The sequence below is a fragment of the Schistocerca americana genome, chromosome 6 (genome assembly GCF_021461395.2).
Source record: "Schistocerca americana isolate TAMUIC-IGC-003095 chromosome 6, iqSchAmer2.1, whole genome shotgun sequence".
Classification (NCBI taxonomy): Eukaryota; Metazoa; Arthropoda; class Insecta; order Orthoptera; family Acrididae; genus Schistocerca; species Schistocerca americana.
Window position 1 is genome coordinate 464,349,514 of NC_060124.1, and position 20,502 is coordinate 464,370,015.

Below are 20,502 nucleotides of genomic sequence, written 5' to 3' on the forward strand. Positions count from 1 at the left end.
AACCCTCCGACCGAACACGCTGAGCTACCGTGCCGGCATGTAGGCCAAACTGCGGCTCGGCAATGGACTATCATTTTATACTCATTCGGCACCTAAGAAACTTTGGATCGATTTTTCTCGGGATTTTCTGAGTAGTGCGTCCTAACATTTTAACCACGTGAGGTGTTAGGGGTCGTCTTTCACCACACAAAATTGCGGGCAAATCCCCGTCCCCACGGTCGTGCCGTCTCCTTGTTAGTTCAACTTGTTCCCGTAAGTGGCGCCGTCACAGCGTGTCTTCAAGATGGCTGCTACACTTGACGTTCGTCAGAAACACCGTACTGTCATAGAATTCCTGAGCTGTGAAAACGAGACAGTGGGAAAGATCCAAAAGAGGCTGAAGACGGTGTATGGAGATGCTGCTGTCGATCGCAATACAGTTAGTCGGTGGGCAAGCAGGTTACGTGATGAAAGCGGGCACGGCAATATTGACGATTGTCCTCGCAGCGGCAGGCCTCGTACTGCACGCACTCCAGACAATGTGCAGAGTTAACGAATTGTTGACTGCTGACAGACGCATCACAGTGAATGATTGGAAACGCTACGTTGGGATAGGGGAAGGAAGTGTTTGCAGAATACTGAAAGTGTCGGCGTTAAAAAAGGGTTTGTGCCAGGTGGGTTCCCAGGATGTTGACAGTGGCTCACAAAGAAACAAGAAAACCGGTATGCAGCGAACTTTTGGAACAGTACGAGAATGGTGGAGTTGAATTTCTTGGAAGAATTGTGACAGGTGATGAAACATGGCTTCATCATTTTTGACCAAAGACGAAGAGGAAATCAATGGAGTGGCATCATGTAAATTCACCCAAGAAAAAAAAATTCAAAACCACACCTTCTGCTGGAAAAGTTATGGCTACAGTGTTTTTCGATTCCGAAGGACTCTTGCTTGTGGACACCATGAGAAGTGGAACCACCATAAATTCTGATGCATATGTGACGACACTGAGGAAACTTCAAGCTCGACTGAGTCGTGTTCGACCACATCGGCGAAAGCAGGATGTATTGCTGCTGCACGACAATGCACGGCGACATGTCAGTCAAAAAACCATGGAAGCGATCACAAAACTCGGATGGAGAACACTGAAACACCCGCCTTACACTTCTGACCTGGCTCCATGTGACTATCATCTCTTTGGGAAACTGAAAGACTCTCTTCGTGGAACAAGGTTTAAAGATAATGACTCCCTTGTGAACGCTGCCAAACAGTGGCTCCAAAAGGTTGGTCCAGAATCTTACCGTTCGGATATACAGGCGCTGGTTCCAAGATGGCGTAATGCAGTTGAGAGGGATGGAAATTATGTGGAGAAGTGAAAATATTGTTCCTAAAGGATGTATCTACACACTGTAAAACTTTCAAACATGTAGAATAAATGATGGATTTAAAAAAAATATACTGTGCATTTCTTTTGGAGTGACCCTCGTATGTCGTATATTAAGATCTACAGTCGCTCGTCGGCGTAAAAATTTTAAGCTATTAAGTCAATGCAATCAAAGGATATGACCATTTATGTCACAAATTTTGATATTCGGAAACTCACTCGCCAAGACTTACAGGGTGCTTTCCGTTCACCTAGAACCATGAAATTTGGCATGAAGCAAGGCTTCGCATTACAAACAAAGGAAAAAAAATCCGAAAATTCTGAATTCGTAATTATACAGGGTGATTCACGAAGATATGCAAATATTTCGATATGTTATTCTACAAGTAAAACTAAAGACAGGAGTTCATACTAACATAGGTCCGCAAATGTTTGGTTACGAAGTTACGGCTAATAAGAGATTTTTCCTAAAATTTAGCAACTTGGCCAATATGAAGCCATCGCAAAACTGTACGAGGTTAAAGTAAAGCACGATTTCCATTTATTTTGTTGTTATTAGTCTGGTAAATCTAATAAAACATGTCCCAGGCGTGTATCTGCAGTTGTTTTCCAGAACATCTAGCAAAGCAAAGATTACTTACAAGTAAATTTGTTTACTTTCTATTAAGAATGTAGAAATGTTTATGTCGTTATTAGCAACCATTAGCGAGCTGTTTCAGTCGTTTCTTAACCTTCGAACGTGCTAGTTTTCTGTGTTGTTCAGTGAAAGAACATAATAACAGTGCATTTAAGTGAAACCACATAGTAACTGTTGTAGTTTACTTGTGAAATAGGGATGCCTTTCAAATTTACGACATAGGAATACGCCGATATGGTGTTTATTTATGGCAAATGTTCTTCTGTTGAAAACTGTGAAATTGTCTGGAATTTAAAAAACAATTTGAGCCAAGTACTTAATAAATTAAAAATTTTACGAAATTACGTCTTTGCTTCTCTGGATGTTCTCGAAAACTACTGCAGATCCGGGACTTGTTTTATTAGATTCATCAGACCAATAACAATAAAATAAACAGAAATTGTGCATTACTTTAACCTCTTACAGTTTTGCGATGGCATTGTATTAGCGAAGTTGCTAAATTTCAGGAAAAATCTCTTATTGGTCGTAACTTCGTTACTAAACATTTGCGGACCTAGGTTTATCGGAACTTTTTCCTTTAGTTTTACTTCTAGAATATCATACTAAAATATTTGCATATCTTCGTGAATCACCATGTATAAAATGAAAAAAATATTCTTTCGTCATTTTTTTATCCGTCTGTCTGTCTCTTTCGACCATTTTTCTCTCCATCAGTTTGGCGCATCAAGTTCAAATTGATGTCACATAATAACGCCTTACACAGAATGAGATTTTCACTCTGCAGCGGAGTGTGCGCTGATATGAAACTTCCTGGCAGATTAAAACTGTGTGCCGGGCCGAGAGTCGAACACGGGACCTTTGCCTTTCGCGGGCAAGTGCTCTACCAACTGAGCTACCCAAGCACCACTCACGCCCCGTCCTCAACAGCTTTACTCCTGGCAGTACCTCGTCTCCCACATTCCAAACTTTACAGAAGCTCTCCTGCGAACATCGGTTCGCTTGTTAACAATTTCGCATGTCCTGTATGTAAGCTAGCCGCAGTGGCCGAGCGGTTCTAGGCGCTTCAGTCCAGAACCGCGCTGCTGCTACGGTCGCAGGTTCGAATCCTGCCTCGGGCATGGATGTGTGTGATGTCCTTAGGTTAGTTAGGTTTAAGTAGTTCTAAGTCTAGGGGACTGATGACCTCAGATGTTAAGTCCCATAGTGCTTGGAGCCATTTGAACTATTTTGAACCTGTCTGTAAATTCTCAACAAATGTAACCTTGATGAATGCGTTATTCAACAGTTCTTTGATTTCGGAAAGGTGCTGCTCTACAATACTATCTCCATCCAAAGTAATTATCTGCTTTCTACAACAATGTAAGTTTCAGTCGACGGAAGTTCTCGATATAAAAAGTTCTAATAAAACTGGTTTTGAATACAGTTAAACAGATCATTTGCGAGGAAAGGTTGATATTATCGCTATGTAAGTTGACCGAGCTATAGGCTTAGCTTGGAACTTATCTTTTATACTGGGCGTGGCATTCAGACTAACCCCGACGAAAACAGTTGAAGACACGAGAGGAGATTTAATGGCTTAATGGAACTAAAAACCCTGCAAATTTTTTTTAAAAAAATGCTTTTGTACGTAGGATCTATCTGTCGAAGATGTAGACATGAATGCAATGAAGAGACACACTGGTGAATACGAAGAAACACAGAAATTTCATGCTGTACCTCGGTTTTGAAAAGTCTCTGATAACACACACACACACACACACACACACTCACACACACACACACACACACGTGCGCGACCAAAACCAATGACACCTGAGACCGATCGATTATCACACCGTCATGTCGTTTCCTACAATCATGGAACTTCTACTACGGAGAAGGCAGAGCGTAAACTAAGCACCTTGGAAACAGAGATGATACGATGCGTAGCAGATTGTCTCTGCAGGATCAATCAAGGTCAGCTTAACTGCAACTGTAATTATGTCTTAGGAAAACAATCGAATTCCCAAAATACTATTTTCGTAACGAGTCGGACTATTTTCTGGTTCCAACCACATTAACCTTTTTCTCCAAGAATTTTCCAAACATTCTAGGCGACGCCTTAGTGATACTCCCCTGCCCTTGTTAGTAACAAGAAATCATCACAGACTGACATCATAAAAAAATTGGACAGCGATAGACCTGTCAACTGTTAACACCGATAAGGAGATCCCTATGCGCTCCGAAAACAAAGTGCAGTACGAGAGCAAAGTGAATAAGGTTGCGCCACGGAAGTGACGAAGCAACGCATTAGACAAGGATCTATAATTTGTAACACAATATGTGTAAAACAGTAGATGCAAGTGAAACCCAGTCACTATGTCATGAAAGAGGAAGTATGCTACAGTTGTTCAGAAACATCACTGTCGAGACAGACGAAGTTTCTTTAATGGGACGTATGAAGCTAGTTAGTCATTTGGGGTGAACTACCACTGCTGCGAAAAAATGAGTTAAAAATTTCGCAAGAGAGACGTGATGGAGTGAGGAGAGATGTTAATACGACCACTCCTAACGGACGTGACGGACTTTTGTTAAATCTTTTCTGCCGACTTTCGCAGCATGTGCAAGTCTCAACAAGAATTACACATATTATACGTGTCTGTCTTTGGCTACGGTGATTAACGTAACTGAATTTTAGAATGGCGATGTGTTACAACTGAAAAGAAAAAGGAAGCAAGACTAAGGTTTAACGTCAGCCTGACTATGAGATCACTATAGAGAAGGAACAATTGCTCGTCTGGACTGGAAAGGGAATGTACCCGTCACAGCTTTTACTCTGAGTAACTCTGGGATACCAAGGCAATTTGAAATCCAGATAGCCTGGGGGAGGTGGGGGGGGGGGGCGATTTAATCACACATTCTCCTGAATCCGATTCCACGTCAGTTGACAAATGATTGTCTTCTGGCTGGCTATATGTCAGTGGCTCCCAACCTTTCTTCGACCATTACCCCTGAGTGCAATTAGACATTAGATAGTACCTCCGCCCTCCCCCTCATAATCACCAACATTAGCACCCAACTAAACTTTAGAATGAATGACTTTTCTTCGAACACATTTTTAAAATGATGAAAGATGAATGATATTTAGTTTCTGTGTGGTGCACCGCAAGTGCTACCCACAACTCCTTCTCAGAAAAGCAAACTAACTATCCACACTGAGGATACATATTTGTTACAAAACATGCTTCCCCTGCATTATTCCTCTCCATTGCAACACTTGGTTGGGGCCGGCCGGGGTGGCCGAGCGGTTCTAAGCGCTACAGTCTGGAACCGCCCACCGCTACGGTCGCAGGTTCGAATCCTGCCTCGGGCATGGATATACGTGATGTTCTTAGGTTAGTTAGGTTTACGTAGTTCTAAGTTCTAGGGGACTGAGGACCTCAGAAGTTAAGTCCCATAGTGCTCAGAGCCATTTGAACTTGCTTGAGCTGCACACTGCAACCCATTTAAAATCAAACAAGTTCAGATGTGCGCAGTATACTTACTGTTCGTAAATCACGTTGTTGCTGCAGTCCTTACTTCTGAAATGGCAGAAGTTAAGACGACTTCTGGCTGTTATTGCTTTCCGTCTGACCACTCTAGTAAAAAAAACTCTGTACAGCACTATAGTAGCCCTGCTGTGTCGTGCTGTCAATTAATTCATTTATCTCTTTCGGCGCGAGTAATGACGCAATTTCTGGACTCCTGCAGGTCCTATGTACATGGAGAAAACGTTTTCTCGAGGTGTTTCGCATTTGTTACGTATATGTCTCACTTTTATCATCAGCGACATACGGGACAGAGCATAACATAGATGTGCAGTGGGTTGACTATCTAAAGAGCCTGTAACCTATATCGTATTAATGCTACTAACTGAAAAGAAACAATTATTGATAATTTATATAATCAATATTAGAGTCTTACAAAATTGTGATCATAGTAAGGATCTTTTGAAAATATTTTAGTTTCGTGACTGAAAGAGAATAGAATCGTTTATTTTTTACTCCTTAGAAAGTTTCATTTTACTCCTAAGGGGGTAACATCCCCCGGGTTGTGAACCACTGCCACAGGTTATAGCCAGGCACTTAAGGTCTAAAATAAACAAGAACCAACGGTCTAGTCCCTAACGATAAGTGGTCCTAATCCGCTTGTTTCTCTAATGCGGATGTCAGTTGGTAGTTCAAAATTGCCTCCCCCCCTTTCGCAGGTATGAGATTCTAAAGAGATTACATAGCACAACGCTATTTTGTCTACATGCTGTCGCAACTGGACTCAGGATCTCTTGGTCGAAGGCGAACGCACTATGTACTCTTCATAAAGAATAACTTCCGGCGCGCTTTATGTAAGTATACATGGATCCATGCTGTTGATGCTGTATATTAATGACTTGGCAATTTTTTTGCAGATGACGTCGTTATCCAAACGATGTGCTGTCTGAAAAGAGCCGCAGAAATATTCAAGTCAGGTCTTGATAAGATTTCAAAATTGTGCTAAGACTGGCTACTCGCTTTAAATGCTCAAAAACGTAAAATTCTACACTCCACACAACGAAAACAACAATATCAATGAGTCACAAATGGAATCAGTCAACTCATCCAGATACATGGGTGAACAATTTGTAGGGTTATGAAATGGAATCATCTTACAGGCTCAGTCGTGGGTAAATCAAATGGCAGACCTCGATTAATTGACAGGCCACTTGGAAAAAGCATTGAGCCTACGAAGGAATTTGCTTACTGAACACTCGTACGACCTATGCTAGAACGTAGCCCTTGTGTGCAGGTTTCATGCCAAACATGACTGTCAGGGGAGATAGACATTTACAAAAGGCAGCACATATGTTCACAGGTTTGACCCATGGGAAAGCTCCCGCGAAAGCCTACGTAAGGAGTTTTTTTTTTTTGTAAAAAAAAAAAAAAAGGAACAGTATTAAGTTAGTAACCGAGAAATATACAACTCCCCGTGAATCCATCCCGCAAGGGCCGCGAAGACATAATGATTAAGCGCGCACGGATTTAGCGATCATACTTTAAGCACTCCACACGCGAATGGAATAAAACGAAGCCCTATGTTGTACAATTTGAAGTATCCCTCTGCTATGCATTCACAGTGGTTTGCAGAGTACAGAAGTAAAACAGACGCAAATCTGTATTCGTACGAAGTGACCTTTACCGCAACAGAATACCATGAACGTGTTAAAAATTATGCGTTAGAATTGCGGAAACTAACACATCAGTTGTGTGTTTTAGCTTCTTAAATAGAACCTAGGCTTTTAATGACCGTTATTTATCGACAACACGTTGAGTATTGGGGCAGCGTCTAAATAATATAAGTTAGCAGCTTTTCTTCTTTCACCAGATGTCTTGCTTCATGTGGCGTTCGTCTGTATATTTGACCTTACATTTTTTTCAAACAAGCTCTACGTAACTTTTTACATCTCTATAGACCGAAGTGGAGAATTTGTTATGACACTGGGTGGCTGTAGAGTCTTGATGTTCACTAGTACAACAATGACCAGAGATAATACCAGTACCTTAGTCAAATACAATCACAGAACAATCATTTCTAATGGCTCCAGTTTGGTTTTGATTAGCAACGATAAATTACAGGCCAAAAAAATTTATATCTCTGCCTTGGCAACTTTAATTAAAATGTGAAGTATTGAGAAAAGAGGAGTATTGGCAGTCTCACTTGAAGCCTCGAGGACAGGAAGTTACTTCCGCGTTTAGTGACGGGATGCTCTCTAATGACGTGTCTTACGGCTCTGCGCAGTTCTCCATAAACGACATATTAACAGGATTTAAATAACAACAGTAAAAATGGAGGCTATCAAATGAATTGACAGCGTTTATACTATAGCAGTAGATGTCCTCTGTACGCCCACTTACGAAGCTATCTACGCTTAATACCACATAGATCGGAATATACCACAAATACTTGAAAGCAAGAGTCAAAATATCAGTTATTTTTAAGTCTAGGACGATGGCTAAAGGAACCATACATTAGCACAAAAACAAGAATAATGCGAATGTATCACCGATTTGAAAATGCAAACGTTGGCATCATTTCACAATCGCCGGCGCGCGAGATTCATGTAGTACTGTAAGATTTTATTTCAATATCTAGCGCAAAAAAACACGTTGTCTTACATTTAACAACAATTAGAAACGCGCGTACAAAATTGAAAATGTTTTAGTGTAATTTTTTCTGACAACTACATTTCCTTTTTGATAATAAAGAGGACTTCGTTGGAAACAAATTTCGAGGCTATGGTGTTAGGTTATAACTTAATCAAATTATTCGAAAGGAAATTTTTGCATGTTACATCTAGGGTTTTTAATTGTTTTCCTTACGAAAGAAGGGTTTTGCGTTGTTTACTAAAAAGATATATACATTTGCAACTACTCATGAACAATGCTAATCGTATATATAAGCGGAAACATACAGTAAAAAAAATTAGTCTTAGTTTCTGAAAGTATTAATGCTGCTATTTATGTAAGTTTTTTTACGGCACGAGAAAGGGTGTTTACCCACAACAATCAGCTGTTTGTTTATTTACAAATGTGGATTAGAAGCAGACGACAAAGCTACAACGCTTGCATGTTTCAGCATACATTAAATTACATACATAACAAAGACACTTACCTTTGGGTCTTTTTCGTAATAATACTGCTGTGTCCTGATCCATCTTGAGACTAAATTGTCTCTAACACAATGGGCTAAAGCAAAATAGTAGTCCCTCGGTGTCGAAACATTTCGGTCTTTGACAAGAGTGTAATGCAGATGCCGATTAAACGATTTCTTTAGTGTAGATACAGTTTCCACTTGTGCTATTCCTCTCACGCTAATCTGCTTCCTCTTCTCGATATCAGACTGAGGTAATGCCATCCTTGCACTTTGCTTCCGAACCCTAACCAACACAGACCGCGAATGGGATAGTCACCTTCAGGAAGGTCGTGTCTGGAAACAGTGGCGATAGGTGTCACTGGTGTAGCTGTCATCTGCTGCGCGCCGACGAGGGAAGTTCAAAAAGGAGGGTACGTGATACTTTACATTTCATGTTATTCTTCCACAGTGGTTAGATAGACTCCTTAGAACATAAGTGATGGAAGCATTTAATGTGAATACGTTTTAAGGGTGTCGTATAACTACGGTGTAGGTGGTTAGTCACGGTATACGAGTCTCCGAAACTGATAGCTTTTGTTGCTTGTGCTTGTTTAGAGGAGTGACTGTGTGAACGTTTGACACAGTCACATGTACGTATTTTCCTCTCTGTTGTTGTTTTCTTTGTTATTCTTTTCATAAGTTAAACAATTCGGTCGTATTTGTTTCTTCCAGAGGTGGTAGCCAGGATTTTCGTCAGTCATTTCATTCTTGTACGTCTACGGCCTCTTGTAACGTCTCTTTTATATTAATTACCTGTTGGCTTTAATCAGAGTAGATGTTTATCGGTCGATTTAGTAATGAGCGCACACTGTTTCTGCGATACTACTACCGTTCAATTGTTTTCAGTTTGCGACATCAACAAGAAAGGGATATCCGTAGGGACTTTATGGTGAGCTTCTGACTAGAACCGGGGTAGGATCACTATTAGATTCAGCCACCTTTAGAACGAGACGTATTAATTTTGCCTGTATATGAAAAACAATATAGTAATATAGGAGGCTGGCGAGAGTCTTACACCTTTCTTATCGATTTTCATCTTAAGTTAATGACATTCCTGATCCTTTTGCGAGAGTTAGAACCCACTTAAAAAAAAGGAGATGTTGCAATTTTTATTCACAACACCCTTAGGTCACAGGTTGTAGGTGCAAGTTAATACTGCACTGAATAAGATTGTGAATGCTGGCAGTCAAACTAAAACTCTAGAAGCAGTACAACATAATCTTAACCACCTATAGGGTACCAGTAGGAGATATCCCAGTTTCTTGCTCAGTTAGAAAGAGTCTGTACAAAACTTTACAAGAGTAACAGTAGGATTTCCTAATGTGGCGCTTTTAACATTGGCTTTTTGTCAACCAATAGTAACTGTAGACAATTAGAAACAGTGATGTCTATTTTAACTTATATCCTTTCAACCCCTTCTCAAGAAGGATTTGTATGTGTATGGGGGCATGACTGCAGTAAGCCTGTGATTGACAGTGCTTCCCCAGACTCCACACTGTACTCTGATGTAAAAATACAGGCTCTAGTAAAAGGCCTATCTGATCTTGATGGTCAAATAACGGTCTTAAAATTCAGGAACAGAAAAACATTTTATGGACAAATCCAAGTTAGGTGTATCAGAATAACAAACAATGAATCCTCCAATATTTTTAGAAACAGTCTACAGCAGGAACTATGGGAAGAAGCCTACCATGAAGACATTATGGATAAGAAACTTCTACTCATTTTTAAACATTTCTCTGAAACCCTTTGAAGCAAGTTTCCTCCAAAGACAAAACTAAATCAAATGTAAGTAGACAGAAAGAATGGGTAACATATGGGGTTAGAATATCATTTGTCAGAAAAAGAGAGCTTTACCCAAGATAGAGGAATAGTACACACAAAGCAAAGAAAATACACTATAAGATATATTGTAAAATCTTAAATGTGTAATCAGAAACTGTGTAAAACAAATTACTACAATACTTCCTCACTATGGCATCAAAAACCAATCATTAGCTTGGCAAGAATCATACTCAGGTAAAGGAAACAGGGTTGCCCTAACAGGTGCAGCTGAAACGATAAAATCAGAGTGGGGAACTGTTTAATACAATGTTCCCCAAGGCCCAATCCTTGGCCCACTGATCTTCTTAGTCCACATTAATGACCTACCGATACAGTACATAAAAATGCAAATGTAGTAGGGTCTTGATCAGGGGTGTGGAATCCTCAATGCAAATTACAACTGAAGCCATAACACAACAAGTATACAAATGGTTCACAGCAGACAGTCTGTCATTAAAGCTTTCAAAAACAAATTTAACACAGTTTCAGACAGCAAATAACAAGCTTAAAGCCTTTGAAATAGATTTCAGTGGTCAGAAAAGAAATGAAACTTCACACATATGATTTACGGAACTACAAATAGTTAATAAATTAAGATGGAATTAACATCTTGATTACCTGCTCAAGAAAAGCTCAGCATGTTTTCCTTCAAAAGCTATTTTGCACAATTTTGATAGGCAGACAATAATCTTGTTATATTTTGCATATTTCCATCTCATATGGTGTAATATTCTTGGGAAATCCTGCAAAAGTGAAAAACGTTTTTCATGTACATAAACGAGATGTGAGATTTACCTATGGTGTTTCAAGTTTGACATTCTGTAGGCAGCTATTCAAGACACTTGGAATATTGACACTCGTAAGCCAGTACATCTACTCATTTGTAATCAACAACTAGAGCTTTTTCAGAACAAACTGTGACATTCACAGTCATAACACAAGGCAGAAGCAAAGCCTTCAGAAAGACTCAGCTACTCTTAATGTTGGACAAAAAGAAGTTATCCAGGCAGGAATAAGAACTCACAATAATCTCCCACTGGGTATAGAAAAGGCCATTGACAATCTTCATGTATTCAAGAGGAAACTAAAACAGTTCCTCATAAACCATACTGTATATTATTTAAATGAATTTCTAGAGCTATAATTTTTGTAAAAGATGTATTATATCACAAGTTATGTAATTGTATTCCAGTGTGTGTAATACTTTTTCTTGTACGATACTGGCTGCAGTACTGTTGTTTCTCTTGAAACCTTGAATGTAATATTGCATATCCTGTATTTATACTGATTATAGTATTGTTTCTTTTTCTTCTTTTTTGCCATATAACATTGTAGCCATTGACTTGTTCTACATTACAGTACAATTTTTGTACAAAATGTAATTTCACAGGATCAATCAATTAATGGGGGGATGGAATTGTTTGAGTGTTTGTGGCCTTGCAAATGGAGCCTGCAGTCTTCAGAATTTGTTGTAAATATTTCCACCTTTTAAAAAGAATATATGATACACACATCACTGGCCATTAGCGCACTAAGGTACCATACATTGCACAATGTGAGATACTTCTCCAATCCCAGAAGAAGTTACTTTCTGTTCTTGTGCCCATGATAATTATTTACAATTTGCTTATTCAAAAGCAATTAACATAACAATTTCAAAGAATTTTAAGCTATGCATCAAGCGCTTGGACACTTCCCTGCACACTGTAGCTGCAATTGCTTCATCTTAATATGTAAGAGGAATGGGAATTTGTAAGTGGTAGTTTACTCTCTTGGTGTCATACTGGAGCTGAGGAACTTATCAAAATTGTGGTGCCATCTCTCACAGATCTCTTTTCTCACACATGATTTTCCTGTTTCATACTTTACCAAGCTAGGTTAATGACTGAAGGGTTTATGGGTAGCATTTACCTCCATATAAAATTTACTCATCTCATTCTGGTTCCTCATTTATTCCAGTTCTTTGATGTTTGCTTCCATCTACTCCCTCTTTGTTTTGTCGATGGATACTCTCTTCAGTCCTACTTTTTTCTTTATAAACTTCCACTACTGCTCTTGTACAATTGAATTGTAATGCTATTCTACATGCCACATTCTTTTCATCTGTTACCATCTCTCTCACGATATCAGACTAAGCAGATTTTGTGCACCTTGCCTCAGTATTCAGTGTTTCATTTGCTGACATCTCCCCCGCATTCCTTGTCATTTCCCACATATCGTCGATTCTGTTACATCTTCAGCAACCCAATGACCTGCGATATCCCTGCTATTGCTCTGTAACTGCAGATGATTCTAGAGCTGTTGAAATATATTTTTCTCTGTTGGTTTGGGTATCTTTAGATGCATTGGAGATTTTAGCTCTCAGTTGTACCCACAGCAAAACATGGCCCGAAACTACATGTGGGCCTCTAAGGCTCCTGATGTCCAAGAGGTCCAGTTTGTGTCTGGCATCAATCAACACATGATCATCTGGTTAACAATGTTCTCATGTGGAGACTTCATTGTTCCTTTGTGTATAACTTTGTGCAGGAACAGTGATGAACTCACAGTCAGGGTTTTGGGATAGTAGCATTAGAATTTCACAACACCTGAATGACATCCTGCACAAAGTTCAAAAACGTACATTAAAATATTACTCTGATTGCATTTTTCCGAGTGAAGAATATCTTTTGAGAATGCACAGTGTTACCAATAAATTATAATAAAGTGAAAAAAATTGAAGTAAACAAGCTTTCACATTTCATTGTCAGTGGAGATTATCTTGTCATTCATTTACGGTACCTATTTATCATGTTTATTGGATTTAATACTGAAAATTTTCATCAACAGAGTAAAAAGCTATGGGAAACTAAGCTGTATTTACCATTAACTATCTGTAAATCGTTATATTACAATTTTCTTCCACATACTAGAAATTAACATAAGGAAAGTAGCAAAAAAAGTCAATCTTTTGAAAGAAAGTTGATGGTTCACCAATGATACCAAGTAGCTTCAGTTTTCTTTTGAACAGCAGTCTAACATTTTTGTTACTTTATCAACACCTGTATGACATAGGTACGAGGGTTGACTGAAAAGTAATGCCACCACCTTCATAACCCTTCAACAGTTGGGAGCATTGGTATGAGGCAGGAACTGGCTTGTTACATAGCCTCTTCTCTACAGTTCCAGTTGGCGGGAAGTCTTAGCATTGATAGGGTGTGTTGTTAAAGTGTAAAGTATGCAAACCTGCACAGACGGTCGGTCAATGTGCTTTAAGTAACGTGCAGCCATTGAATTCTTGACAGCAGAAGGTGTCACCCCAAAGGAGATTTATCAGAGAATGTAAGCAGTTTATAGTGATTGTGTTGATGTGAGTACTGTGTATCGTTGGGTGAGTAAGTTTAAAGATGTTGAGGCAAGATCATCTGACCTGTGTGACAAACAAAGAGTTGGACGGTCTGTGACAGCAACCACCAAGTTTCACAAGCAAAATGTTTACAGTTTGATTCAGGACGATCGTCATATCAGTCAGAGAGAAATTGCAAGCACAGTCAGCATTTCAGAAGAATGTGTGGGTCACATTATTGCTTTGCTTGGCTCTTGGAAGATCTGTGCACGATGGGTATCCCAGATGCTGACTTCTGAAATGAAAGTGCACAGACTTGAAATTTGCCGGGAACTCCTCTTGCGTTATAAGAATGAAGGTGATACCTTTCTCGATTCAATTGTGACAGGAGGCGAAACGTGGTTACACCAATACGACCCAGAGATGAAACGTCAGTCTATGGAATATCAACACAAAGATTTGCCCCAAAAGAAGAAATTCAAGATGCAGCCCACAGCTGGAAAAATCATGGCCACAGTGTTCTGGGACACAGATGGTGTTATCCATGTTGATTTCCTTGATCGTGGAACAACAATAAATTCAGAGCGTTACAGCACAATGCTGTGAATTCTGAAATTACAGCTAACAAGGGTCCAAAAGGAAAAGGGAAATGTTTACCTGCTGCATGACAATGCCAAACCATACACTTCATGTGCCAACACAGCAGAACTTCAGAGACTGAATCTCACCACCGTATGGCATCCTCCATATTTAGCACCGTTTCCATATGTTCCCGATGATGAAAGATGACACAGGAGATATTATATTTTATTGATAACAGGAGAAAACATAAAATATAGCAGATGAAACACCCAAAATGGATACAAATTTCTAAAAATAAGATTGACAGAGAGTGTAAATTGACAAAGGACTGGCCAGAGGAAAATTGCAAAGCTGTAAAAGTAAATATAAATGTTTCAAGAAGACAAGAGCAGCTGTATGAACAACAAGAGCTCAGATGACAGATCAGTACTAAGTAAAGAAGTGAAAGTTGAAGGAATATATAGAGTTAAAAAATGGTTCAAGTGGCTCTGAGCACTATGGGGCTTAACATCTGAGGTCATCAGTCCCCTAGAACTTAAAACTTTTTTTTTTTTTCATCAGTCTACTGACTGGTTTGATGCGGCCCGCCACGAATTCCTTTCCTGTGCTAACCTCTTCATCTCAGAGTAGCACTTGCAACCTACATCCTCAATTATTTGCTTGACGTATTCCAATCTCTGTCTTCCTCTACAGTTTTTGCCCTCTACAGCTCCCTCTAGTACCACGGAAGTCATTCCCTCATGTCTTAGCAGATGTCCTATCATCCTGTCCCTTCTCCTTATCAGTGTTTTCCACATATTCCTTTCCTCTCCAATTCTGCGTAGGACCTCCTCATCCCTTACCTTATCAGTCTACCTAATTTTCAACATTCATCTATAGCACCACATCTCAAATGCTTCGATTCTCTTCTGTTCCGGTTTTCCCACAGTCCATGTTTCACTATCATACAATGCTGTACTCCAGACGTACATCCTCAGAAATTTCTTCCTCAAATTAAGGCCGGTATTTGATATTAGTAGACTTCTCTTGGCCAGAAATGCCTTTTTTGCCATAGCGAGTCTGCTTTTGATGTCCTCTTTGCTCCGTCCGTCATTGGTTATTTTACTGCCTAGGTAGCAGAATTCCTCAACTTCATTGACTTCGTGACCATCAATCCTGATGTTAAGTTTCTCGCTGCTCTCATTTCTACTACTTCTCATTACCTTCGACTTTCTCCGATTTACTCTCAAACCATACTGTGTACTCATTAGACTGTTCATTCCGTTCAGCAGATCATTTAAGTCTTCTTCACTTTCACTCAGGATAGCAATGTCATCAGCGAATCGTATCATTGATATCCTTTCACCTTGTATTTTAATTCCACTCCTGAACCTTTCTTTTATTTCCATCATTGCTTCCTCGATGTACAGATTGAAGAGTAGGGGGCGAAAGGCTACAGCCTTGTCTTACACCCTTCTTAATATGAGCACTTTGTTCTTGATCGTCCACTCTTATTATTCCCTCTTGGTTGTTGTACATATTGTATATGACCCGTCTGTCCCTATAGCTTACCCCTACTTTTTTCAGAATCTCGAACAGCTTGCACCATTTTATATTGTCGAACGCTTTTTCCAGGTCGACAAATCCTATGAAAGTGTCTTGATTTTTCTTTAGCCTTGCTTCCATTATTTGCCGTAACGTCAGAATTGCCTCACTCGTCACTTTACTTTTCCTAAAGCCAAACTGATCGTCACCTAGCGCATGCTCAATTTTCTTTTCCATTCTTCTGTATATTATTCTTGTAAGCAGCTTCGATGCATGAGCTGTTAAGCTAATTGTGTGATAATTCTCGCACTTTTCAGCTCTTGCCATCTTTGGAATTGTGTGGATGATGCTTTTCCAAAAGTCAGATGGTATATTGCCAGACTCATATATTCTACACACCAATGTGAATAGTCGTTTTGTTGCCACTTCCCCCAATGATTTTAGAAATTCTGATGGAATGTTATCTATCCCTTCTGCCTTATTTGACCGTAAGTCCTCCAAAGCTCTTTTAAATTCCGATTCTAATACTGGATCCCCTATCTCTTCTAAATCGACTCCTGTTTCTTCTTCTATCACATCAGACAAATCTTCACCCTCATAGAGGCTTTCAATGTATTCTTTCCACCTATCTGCTCTCTCCTCTGCATTTAACAGTGGAATTCCCGTTGCACTCTTAATGTTACCACCGTTGCTTTTAATGTCACCAAAGGTTGTTTTGACTTTCCTGTATGCTGAGTCTGTCCTTCTGACAGTCATATCTTTTTTGATGTCTTCACATTTTTCCTGCAGCCATTTCATCTTAGCTTCCCTGCACTTCCTATTTATTTCATTCCTCAGCGACTTGTACTTCTGTATTCCTGATTTTCCCGGAACATGTTTGTCCTTCCTCCTTTCATCAATCAACTGAAGTATTTCTTCTGTTACCCATGGTTTCTTCGCAGCTACCTTCTTTGTACCTATGTTTTCCTTCCCAACTTCTGTGACGGCCCTTTTTAGAGATGTCCATTCCTCTTCAACTGTACTGCCTACTGCGCTATTCCTTATTGCTGTATCTATAGCGTTAGAGAACTTCAAACGTATCTCGTCATTCCTTAGTACTTCCATATCCCACTTCTTTGCGTATTGATTCTTCCTGACTAATGTCTTGAACTTCAGCCTACTCTTCATCACTACTATATTGTGATCTGAGTCTATATCTGCTCCTGGGTATGCCTTACAATCCAGTATCTGATTTCGGAATCTCTGTCTGACCATGATGTAATCTAATTGAAATCTTCCCATATCTCCCGGCCTTTTCCAAGTATACCTCCTCCTCTTGTGATTCTTGAACAGGGTATTCGCTATTACTAGCTGAAACTTGTTACAGAACTCAATTAGTCTTTCTCCTCTTTCATTCCTTGTCCCAAGCCCATATTCTCCTGTAACCTTTTCTTCTACTCCTTCCCCTACAACAGCATTTCAGTCGCCCATGTCTATTAGATTGTCGTCCCCCTTTACATACTGCATTACCCTTTCAATATCCTCATACACTTTCTCTATCTGTTCATCTTCAGCTTGCGACGTCGGCATGTATACCTGAACTATCATTGTCGGTGTTGGCCTGCTGTCGATTCTGATTAGAACAACCCGGTCACTGAACTGTTCACAGTAACACACCCTCTGCCCTACCCTCCTATTCATAACGAATCCTACACCTGTTTTACCATTTTCTGCTGCTGTTGATATTACCCGATACTCATCTGACCAGAAATCCTTGTCTTCCTTCCACTTCACTTCACTGACCCCTACTATATCTAGATTGAGCCTTTGCATTTCCCTTTTCAGATTTTCTAGTTTCCCTACCATGTTCAAGCTTCTGACATTCCACGCCCCGACTCGTAGAACGTTATCCTTTCGTAGATTATTCAATCTTTTTCTCATGGTAACCTCCTCTTTGCCAGTCCCCTCCTGGAGATCCGAGTGGGGGACTATTCCGGAATCTTTTGCCAATGGAGAGATCATCATGACACTTCTTCAATTACAGGCCACATGTCCTGTGGATACACGTTACGTGTCTTTAATGCAGTGGTTTCCATTGCCTTCTACAACCTCATGTCGTTGGTCATTGCTGATTCTTCCGCCTTTAGGGGCAATTTCCCACCCCTAGGACAAGAGAGTGCCCTGAACCTCTATCCGCTCCTCCGCCTTCTTTGACAAGGCCGTTGGCAGAATGACTTCGGCCGCCAATGCTGATTATTTATCAAAATTTAGGCAGTGGTGGGGATCGAACCTGGGACCATAGACGTTTTTGATTATGAATCAAAGACGCTACCCCTAGACCACCGGTTCACTAGCAAACTTAGAACTACTTAAACCTAAATAACCTAAGGACGTCACACACATTCATGTCCGAGGCAGGATTCGAACCTGCGACTGTAACAGCTGCGCTGTTCCGGACGGAAGCGCCTAGAACCGCGTGGCCACAACGGCCGGCGAATATATAGAGTGCTATGCAAAGAAAATACATTGTTATTGAAAGGGAAGAGGGAGTGCATGAAGATGAGACAGATGACACAACACTCCAAGGAGAATTACACAAAGTACTGAAATGTCTAAGTCAAAACAAGGCATTTGGAACAGATGACATTCTTTCAGACTTATTAAGATCCTTGGGAGAACTAATCATGAGAAAACTGCTCCACAAAGAAACTAATCACAAGATAACTGCTACACCTGGTAGGCAGGATATATAAGATGTGAATTTCAGTAATACTGTAATAATACTAGTAATAAAGAAGGAAGATGGGAGTAGTAGCAACAGTTTAATAAGATGTGGGGTGTAGAATACTAATGTGAATAGTCAACAGAAGAATAAACTGAATAGTAGAATCTGACCTGGGAAGAGATCGATTTGGGTTCAAGAGAAACATAGGAACATTTCAAGTAATAATAATCACATGACTTACCTTAGAAGATAGGTCAAGGGAAGCAAACCTACATTTATAGAAAAACTATTGATGATCTGGACTCGAATCCATGCTTTCAAATTCGGAAGTTATCAAGGGTAAAATAAAGAGGGAAAAGATTATCTACAACTTGCACAGAAACCAGAACAGAGCTGAAAGAGTGGCTGAATGTTAAATCGAGTTTAACTGAGAAAGAATTGAGACAGTGTTGTAGGCTGTCTCCAGTGTTGCTCCCCATGTTATTCAATGTATACAAAGGGGAAGCTTTAAAAGAAACAAGGAGCAATTTGGAAAGGGAATCAGTGTTCAAGAAGAAGAAGTGAAAGCCTTAAGCCTAGCCAGTGAGATTGTAATTCTCCTAGAGATGGCAAAGGACATCATACATCAGTTGAGCAGATTGGATAGTGTCTTGAAAAGAGATTATAGCAAATGTAAACACCACTAATGAATTAGGTCTCAGGCCTGTTTTGAGTGGTCATCTGCTGCCTAAAAGGCACTATGAGATGCAATCTATGGTCATGGAACAAGTGGTCAGCATTTCACCAATCCCTTGGCCATTATTGCTAGTAGATAAATCCTGATGATGCTGCTGCTGCTTATTTATTCAAGCTGCTCCTCATTTGGCCTCAGGAGGTCTGAGCAGACCCCATACCAGATCTCCCTAAATCAGGAAATCACAAGAACACTATTCCAGCATTACAAAATACTGTATTTCAGTTAGGAATGCTGATAACAAAACGAAAACATGAAAAAAAAAAAATTCAAAGATGCTCCTGGTGTGTGAAAATGAATCGACAACCGCTCATTTTTAAGTCGCCAGTTGGGGACATGCCGTCAGAAGGTGAACACCAAGCCTTTGATGGTCATGAGAATATAGTTTCACGTGTCAACCCTGCTCATCAGAGAGGTTCCAACTGTGGGGCAGGTTGGAAAAAATGCTCCCTAGGTAATTAGCAAAAGTAGACTGGTATTTAATGTGTTGTCTTGGTATATGTTGTTGTGTTAGAAAAATGGCCAAAAATCAATCACGTTCTTTGGTCTATTTCTGATGAGACAAAAGATGGCCATACCCTTTATTCAGGTAACACTACGCATCTTTGATGGTGGAAAATATGTCTTGTCCAGTCAGAGGAGCATACTGGCGACAATAATGCGCAGTGGCGCCCAGAGACAGAGGACCAGTATCTGCTGGTGAAGCAACCATATGCTGCAGAGGAGATGGTGTTTGTCTGTGTCATCCATATTACACCTCCAGCAGAGGGGGCTCTCTGCCAGGGCAATGGCATGGAATTTGCATCATGTCAGGTATTTACCGGTAACAACATTGTACCAAGTGGCGCTTGTATGGTTGGTGAGCTGTCGACGACACTGCTGGCCACCTAACCTCTTGGTGATGTCCTCCAACAGCATTCCTGTGGTGAATCCACATAGAGCCATAGTACGAGCACTGTCTTCATGGAAAAGTTTGATATGTGATTGCGTTGGTGCATTGTGGGCCAGGGCGATCGGCAGTTGACAAGAACATTGTGTGAGTTCATCTACCAAAATTCTGGTGATATTGTTGCAGTTATGATTCTATAACTTCAAGATTGTCATATGGAAAGATCAGTAGCACTTGCATGG

General features: G+C 40.1%; 1 protein-coding gene across 1 annotated transcript in view; it reads right to left on the bottom strand.

Moving 5' to 3' along the window:
- Positions 1-8,958, bottom strand: part of LOC124619257 (glycogen phosphorylase) — a 157,583-nt gene extending 148,625 nt beyond the window's left edge. The window contains exon 1 of the mRNA XM_047145522.1: positions 8,659-8,958. Coding sequence (XP_047001478.1) covers positions 8,659-8,901 — 243 coding nt within the window. The 5' untranslated portion in view covers positions 8,902-8,958. The remainder of the gene's footprint in view (positions 1-8,658) is intronic.
- Positions 8,959-20,502: the final 11,544 nt, after the last annotated feature.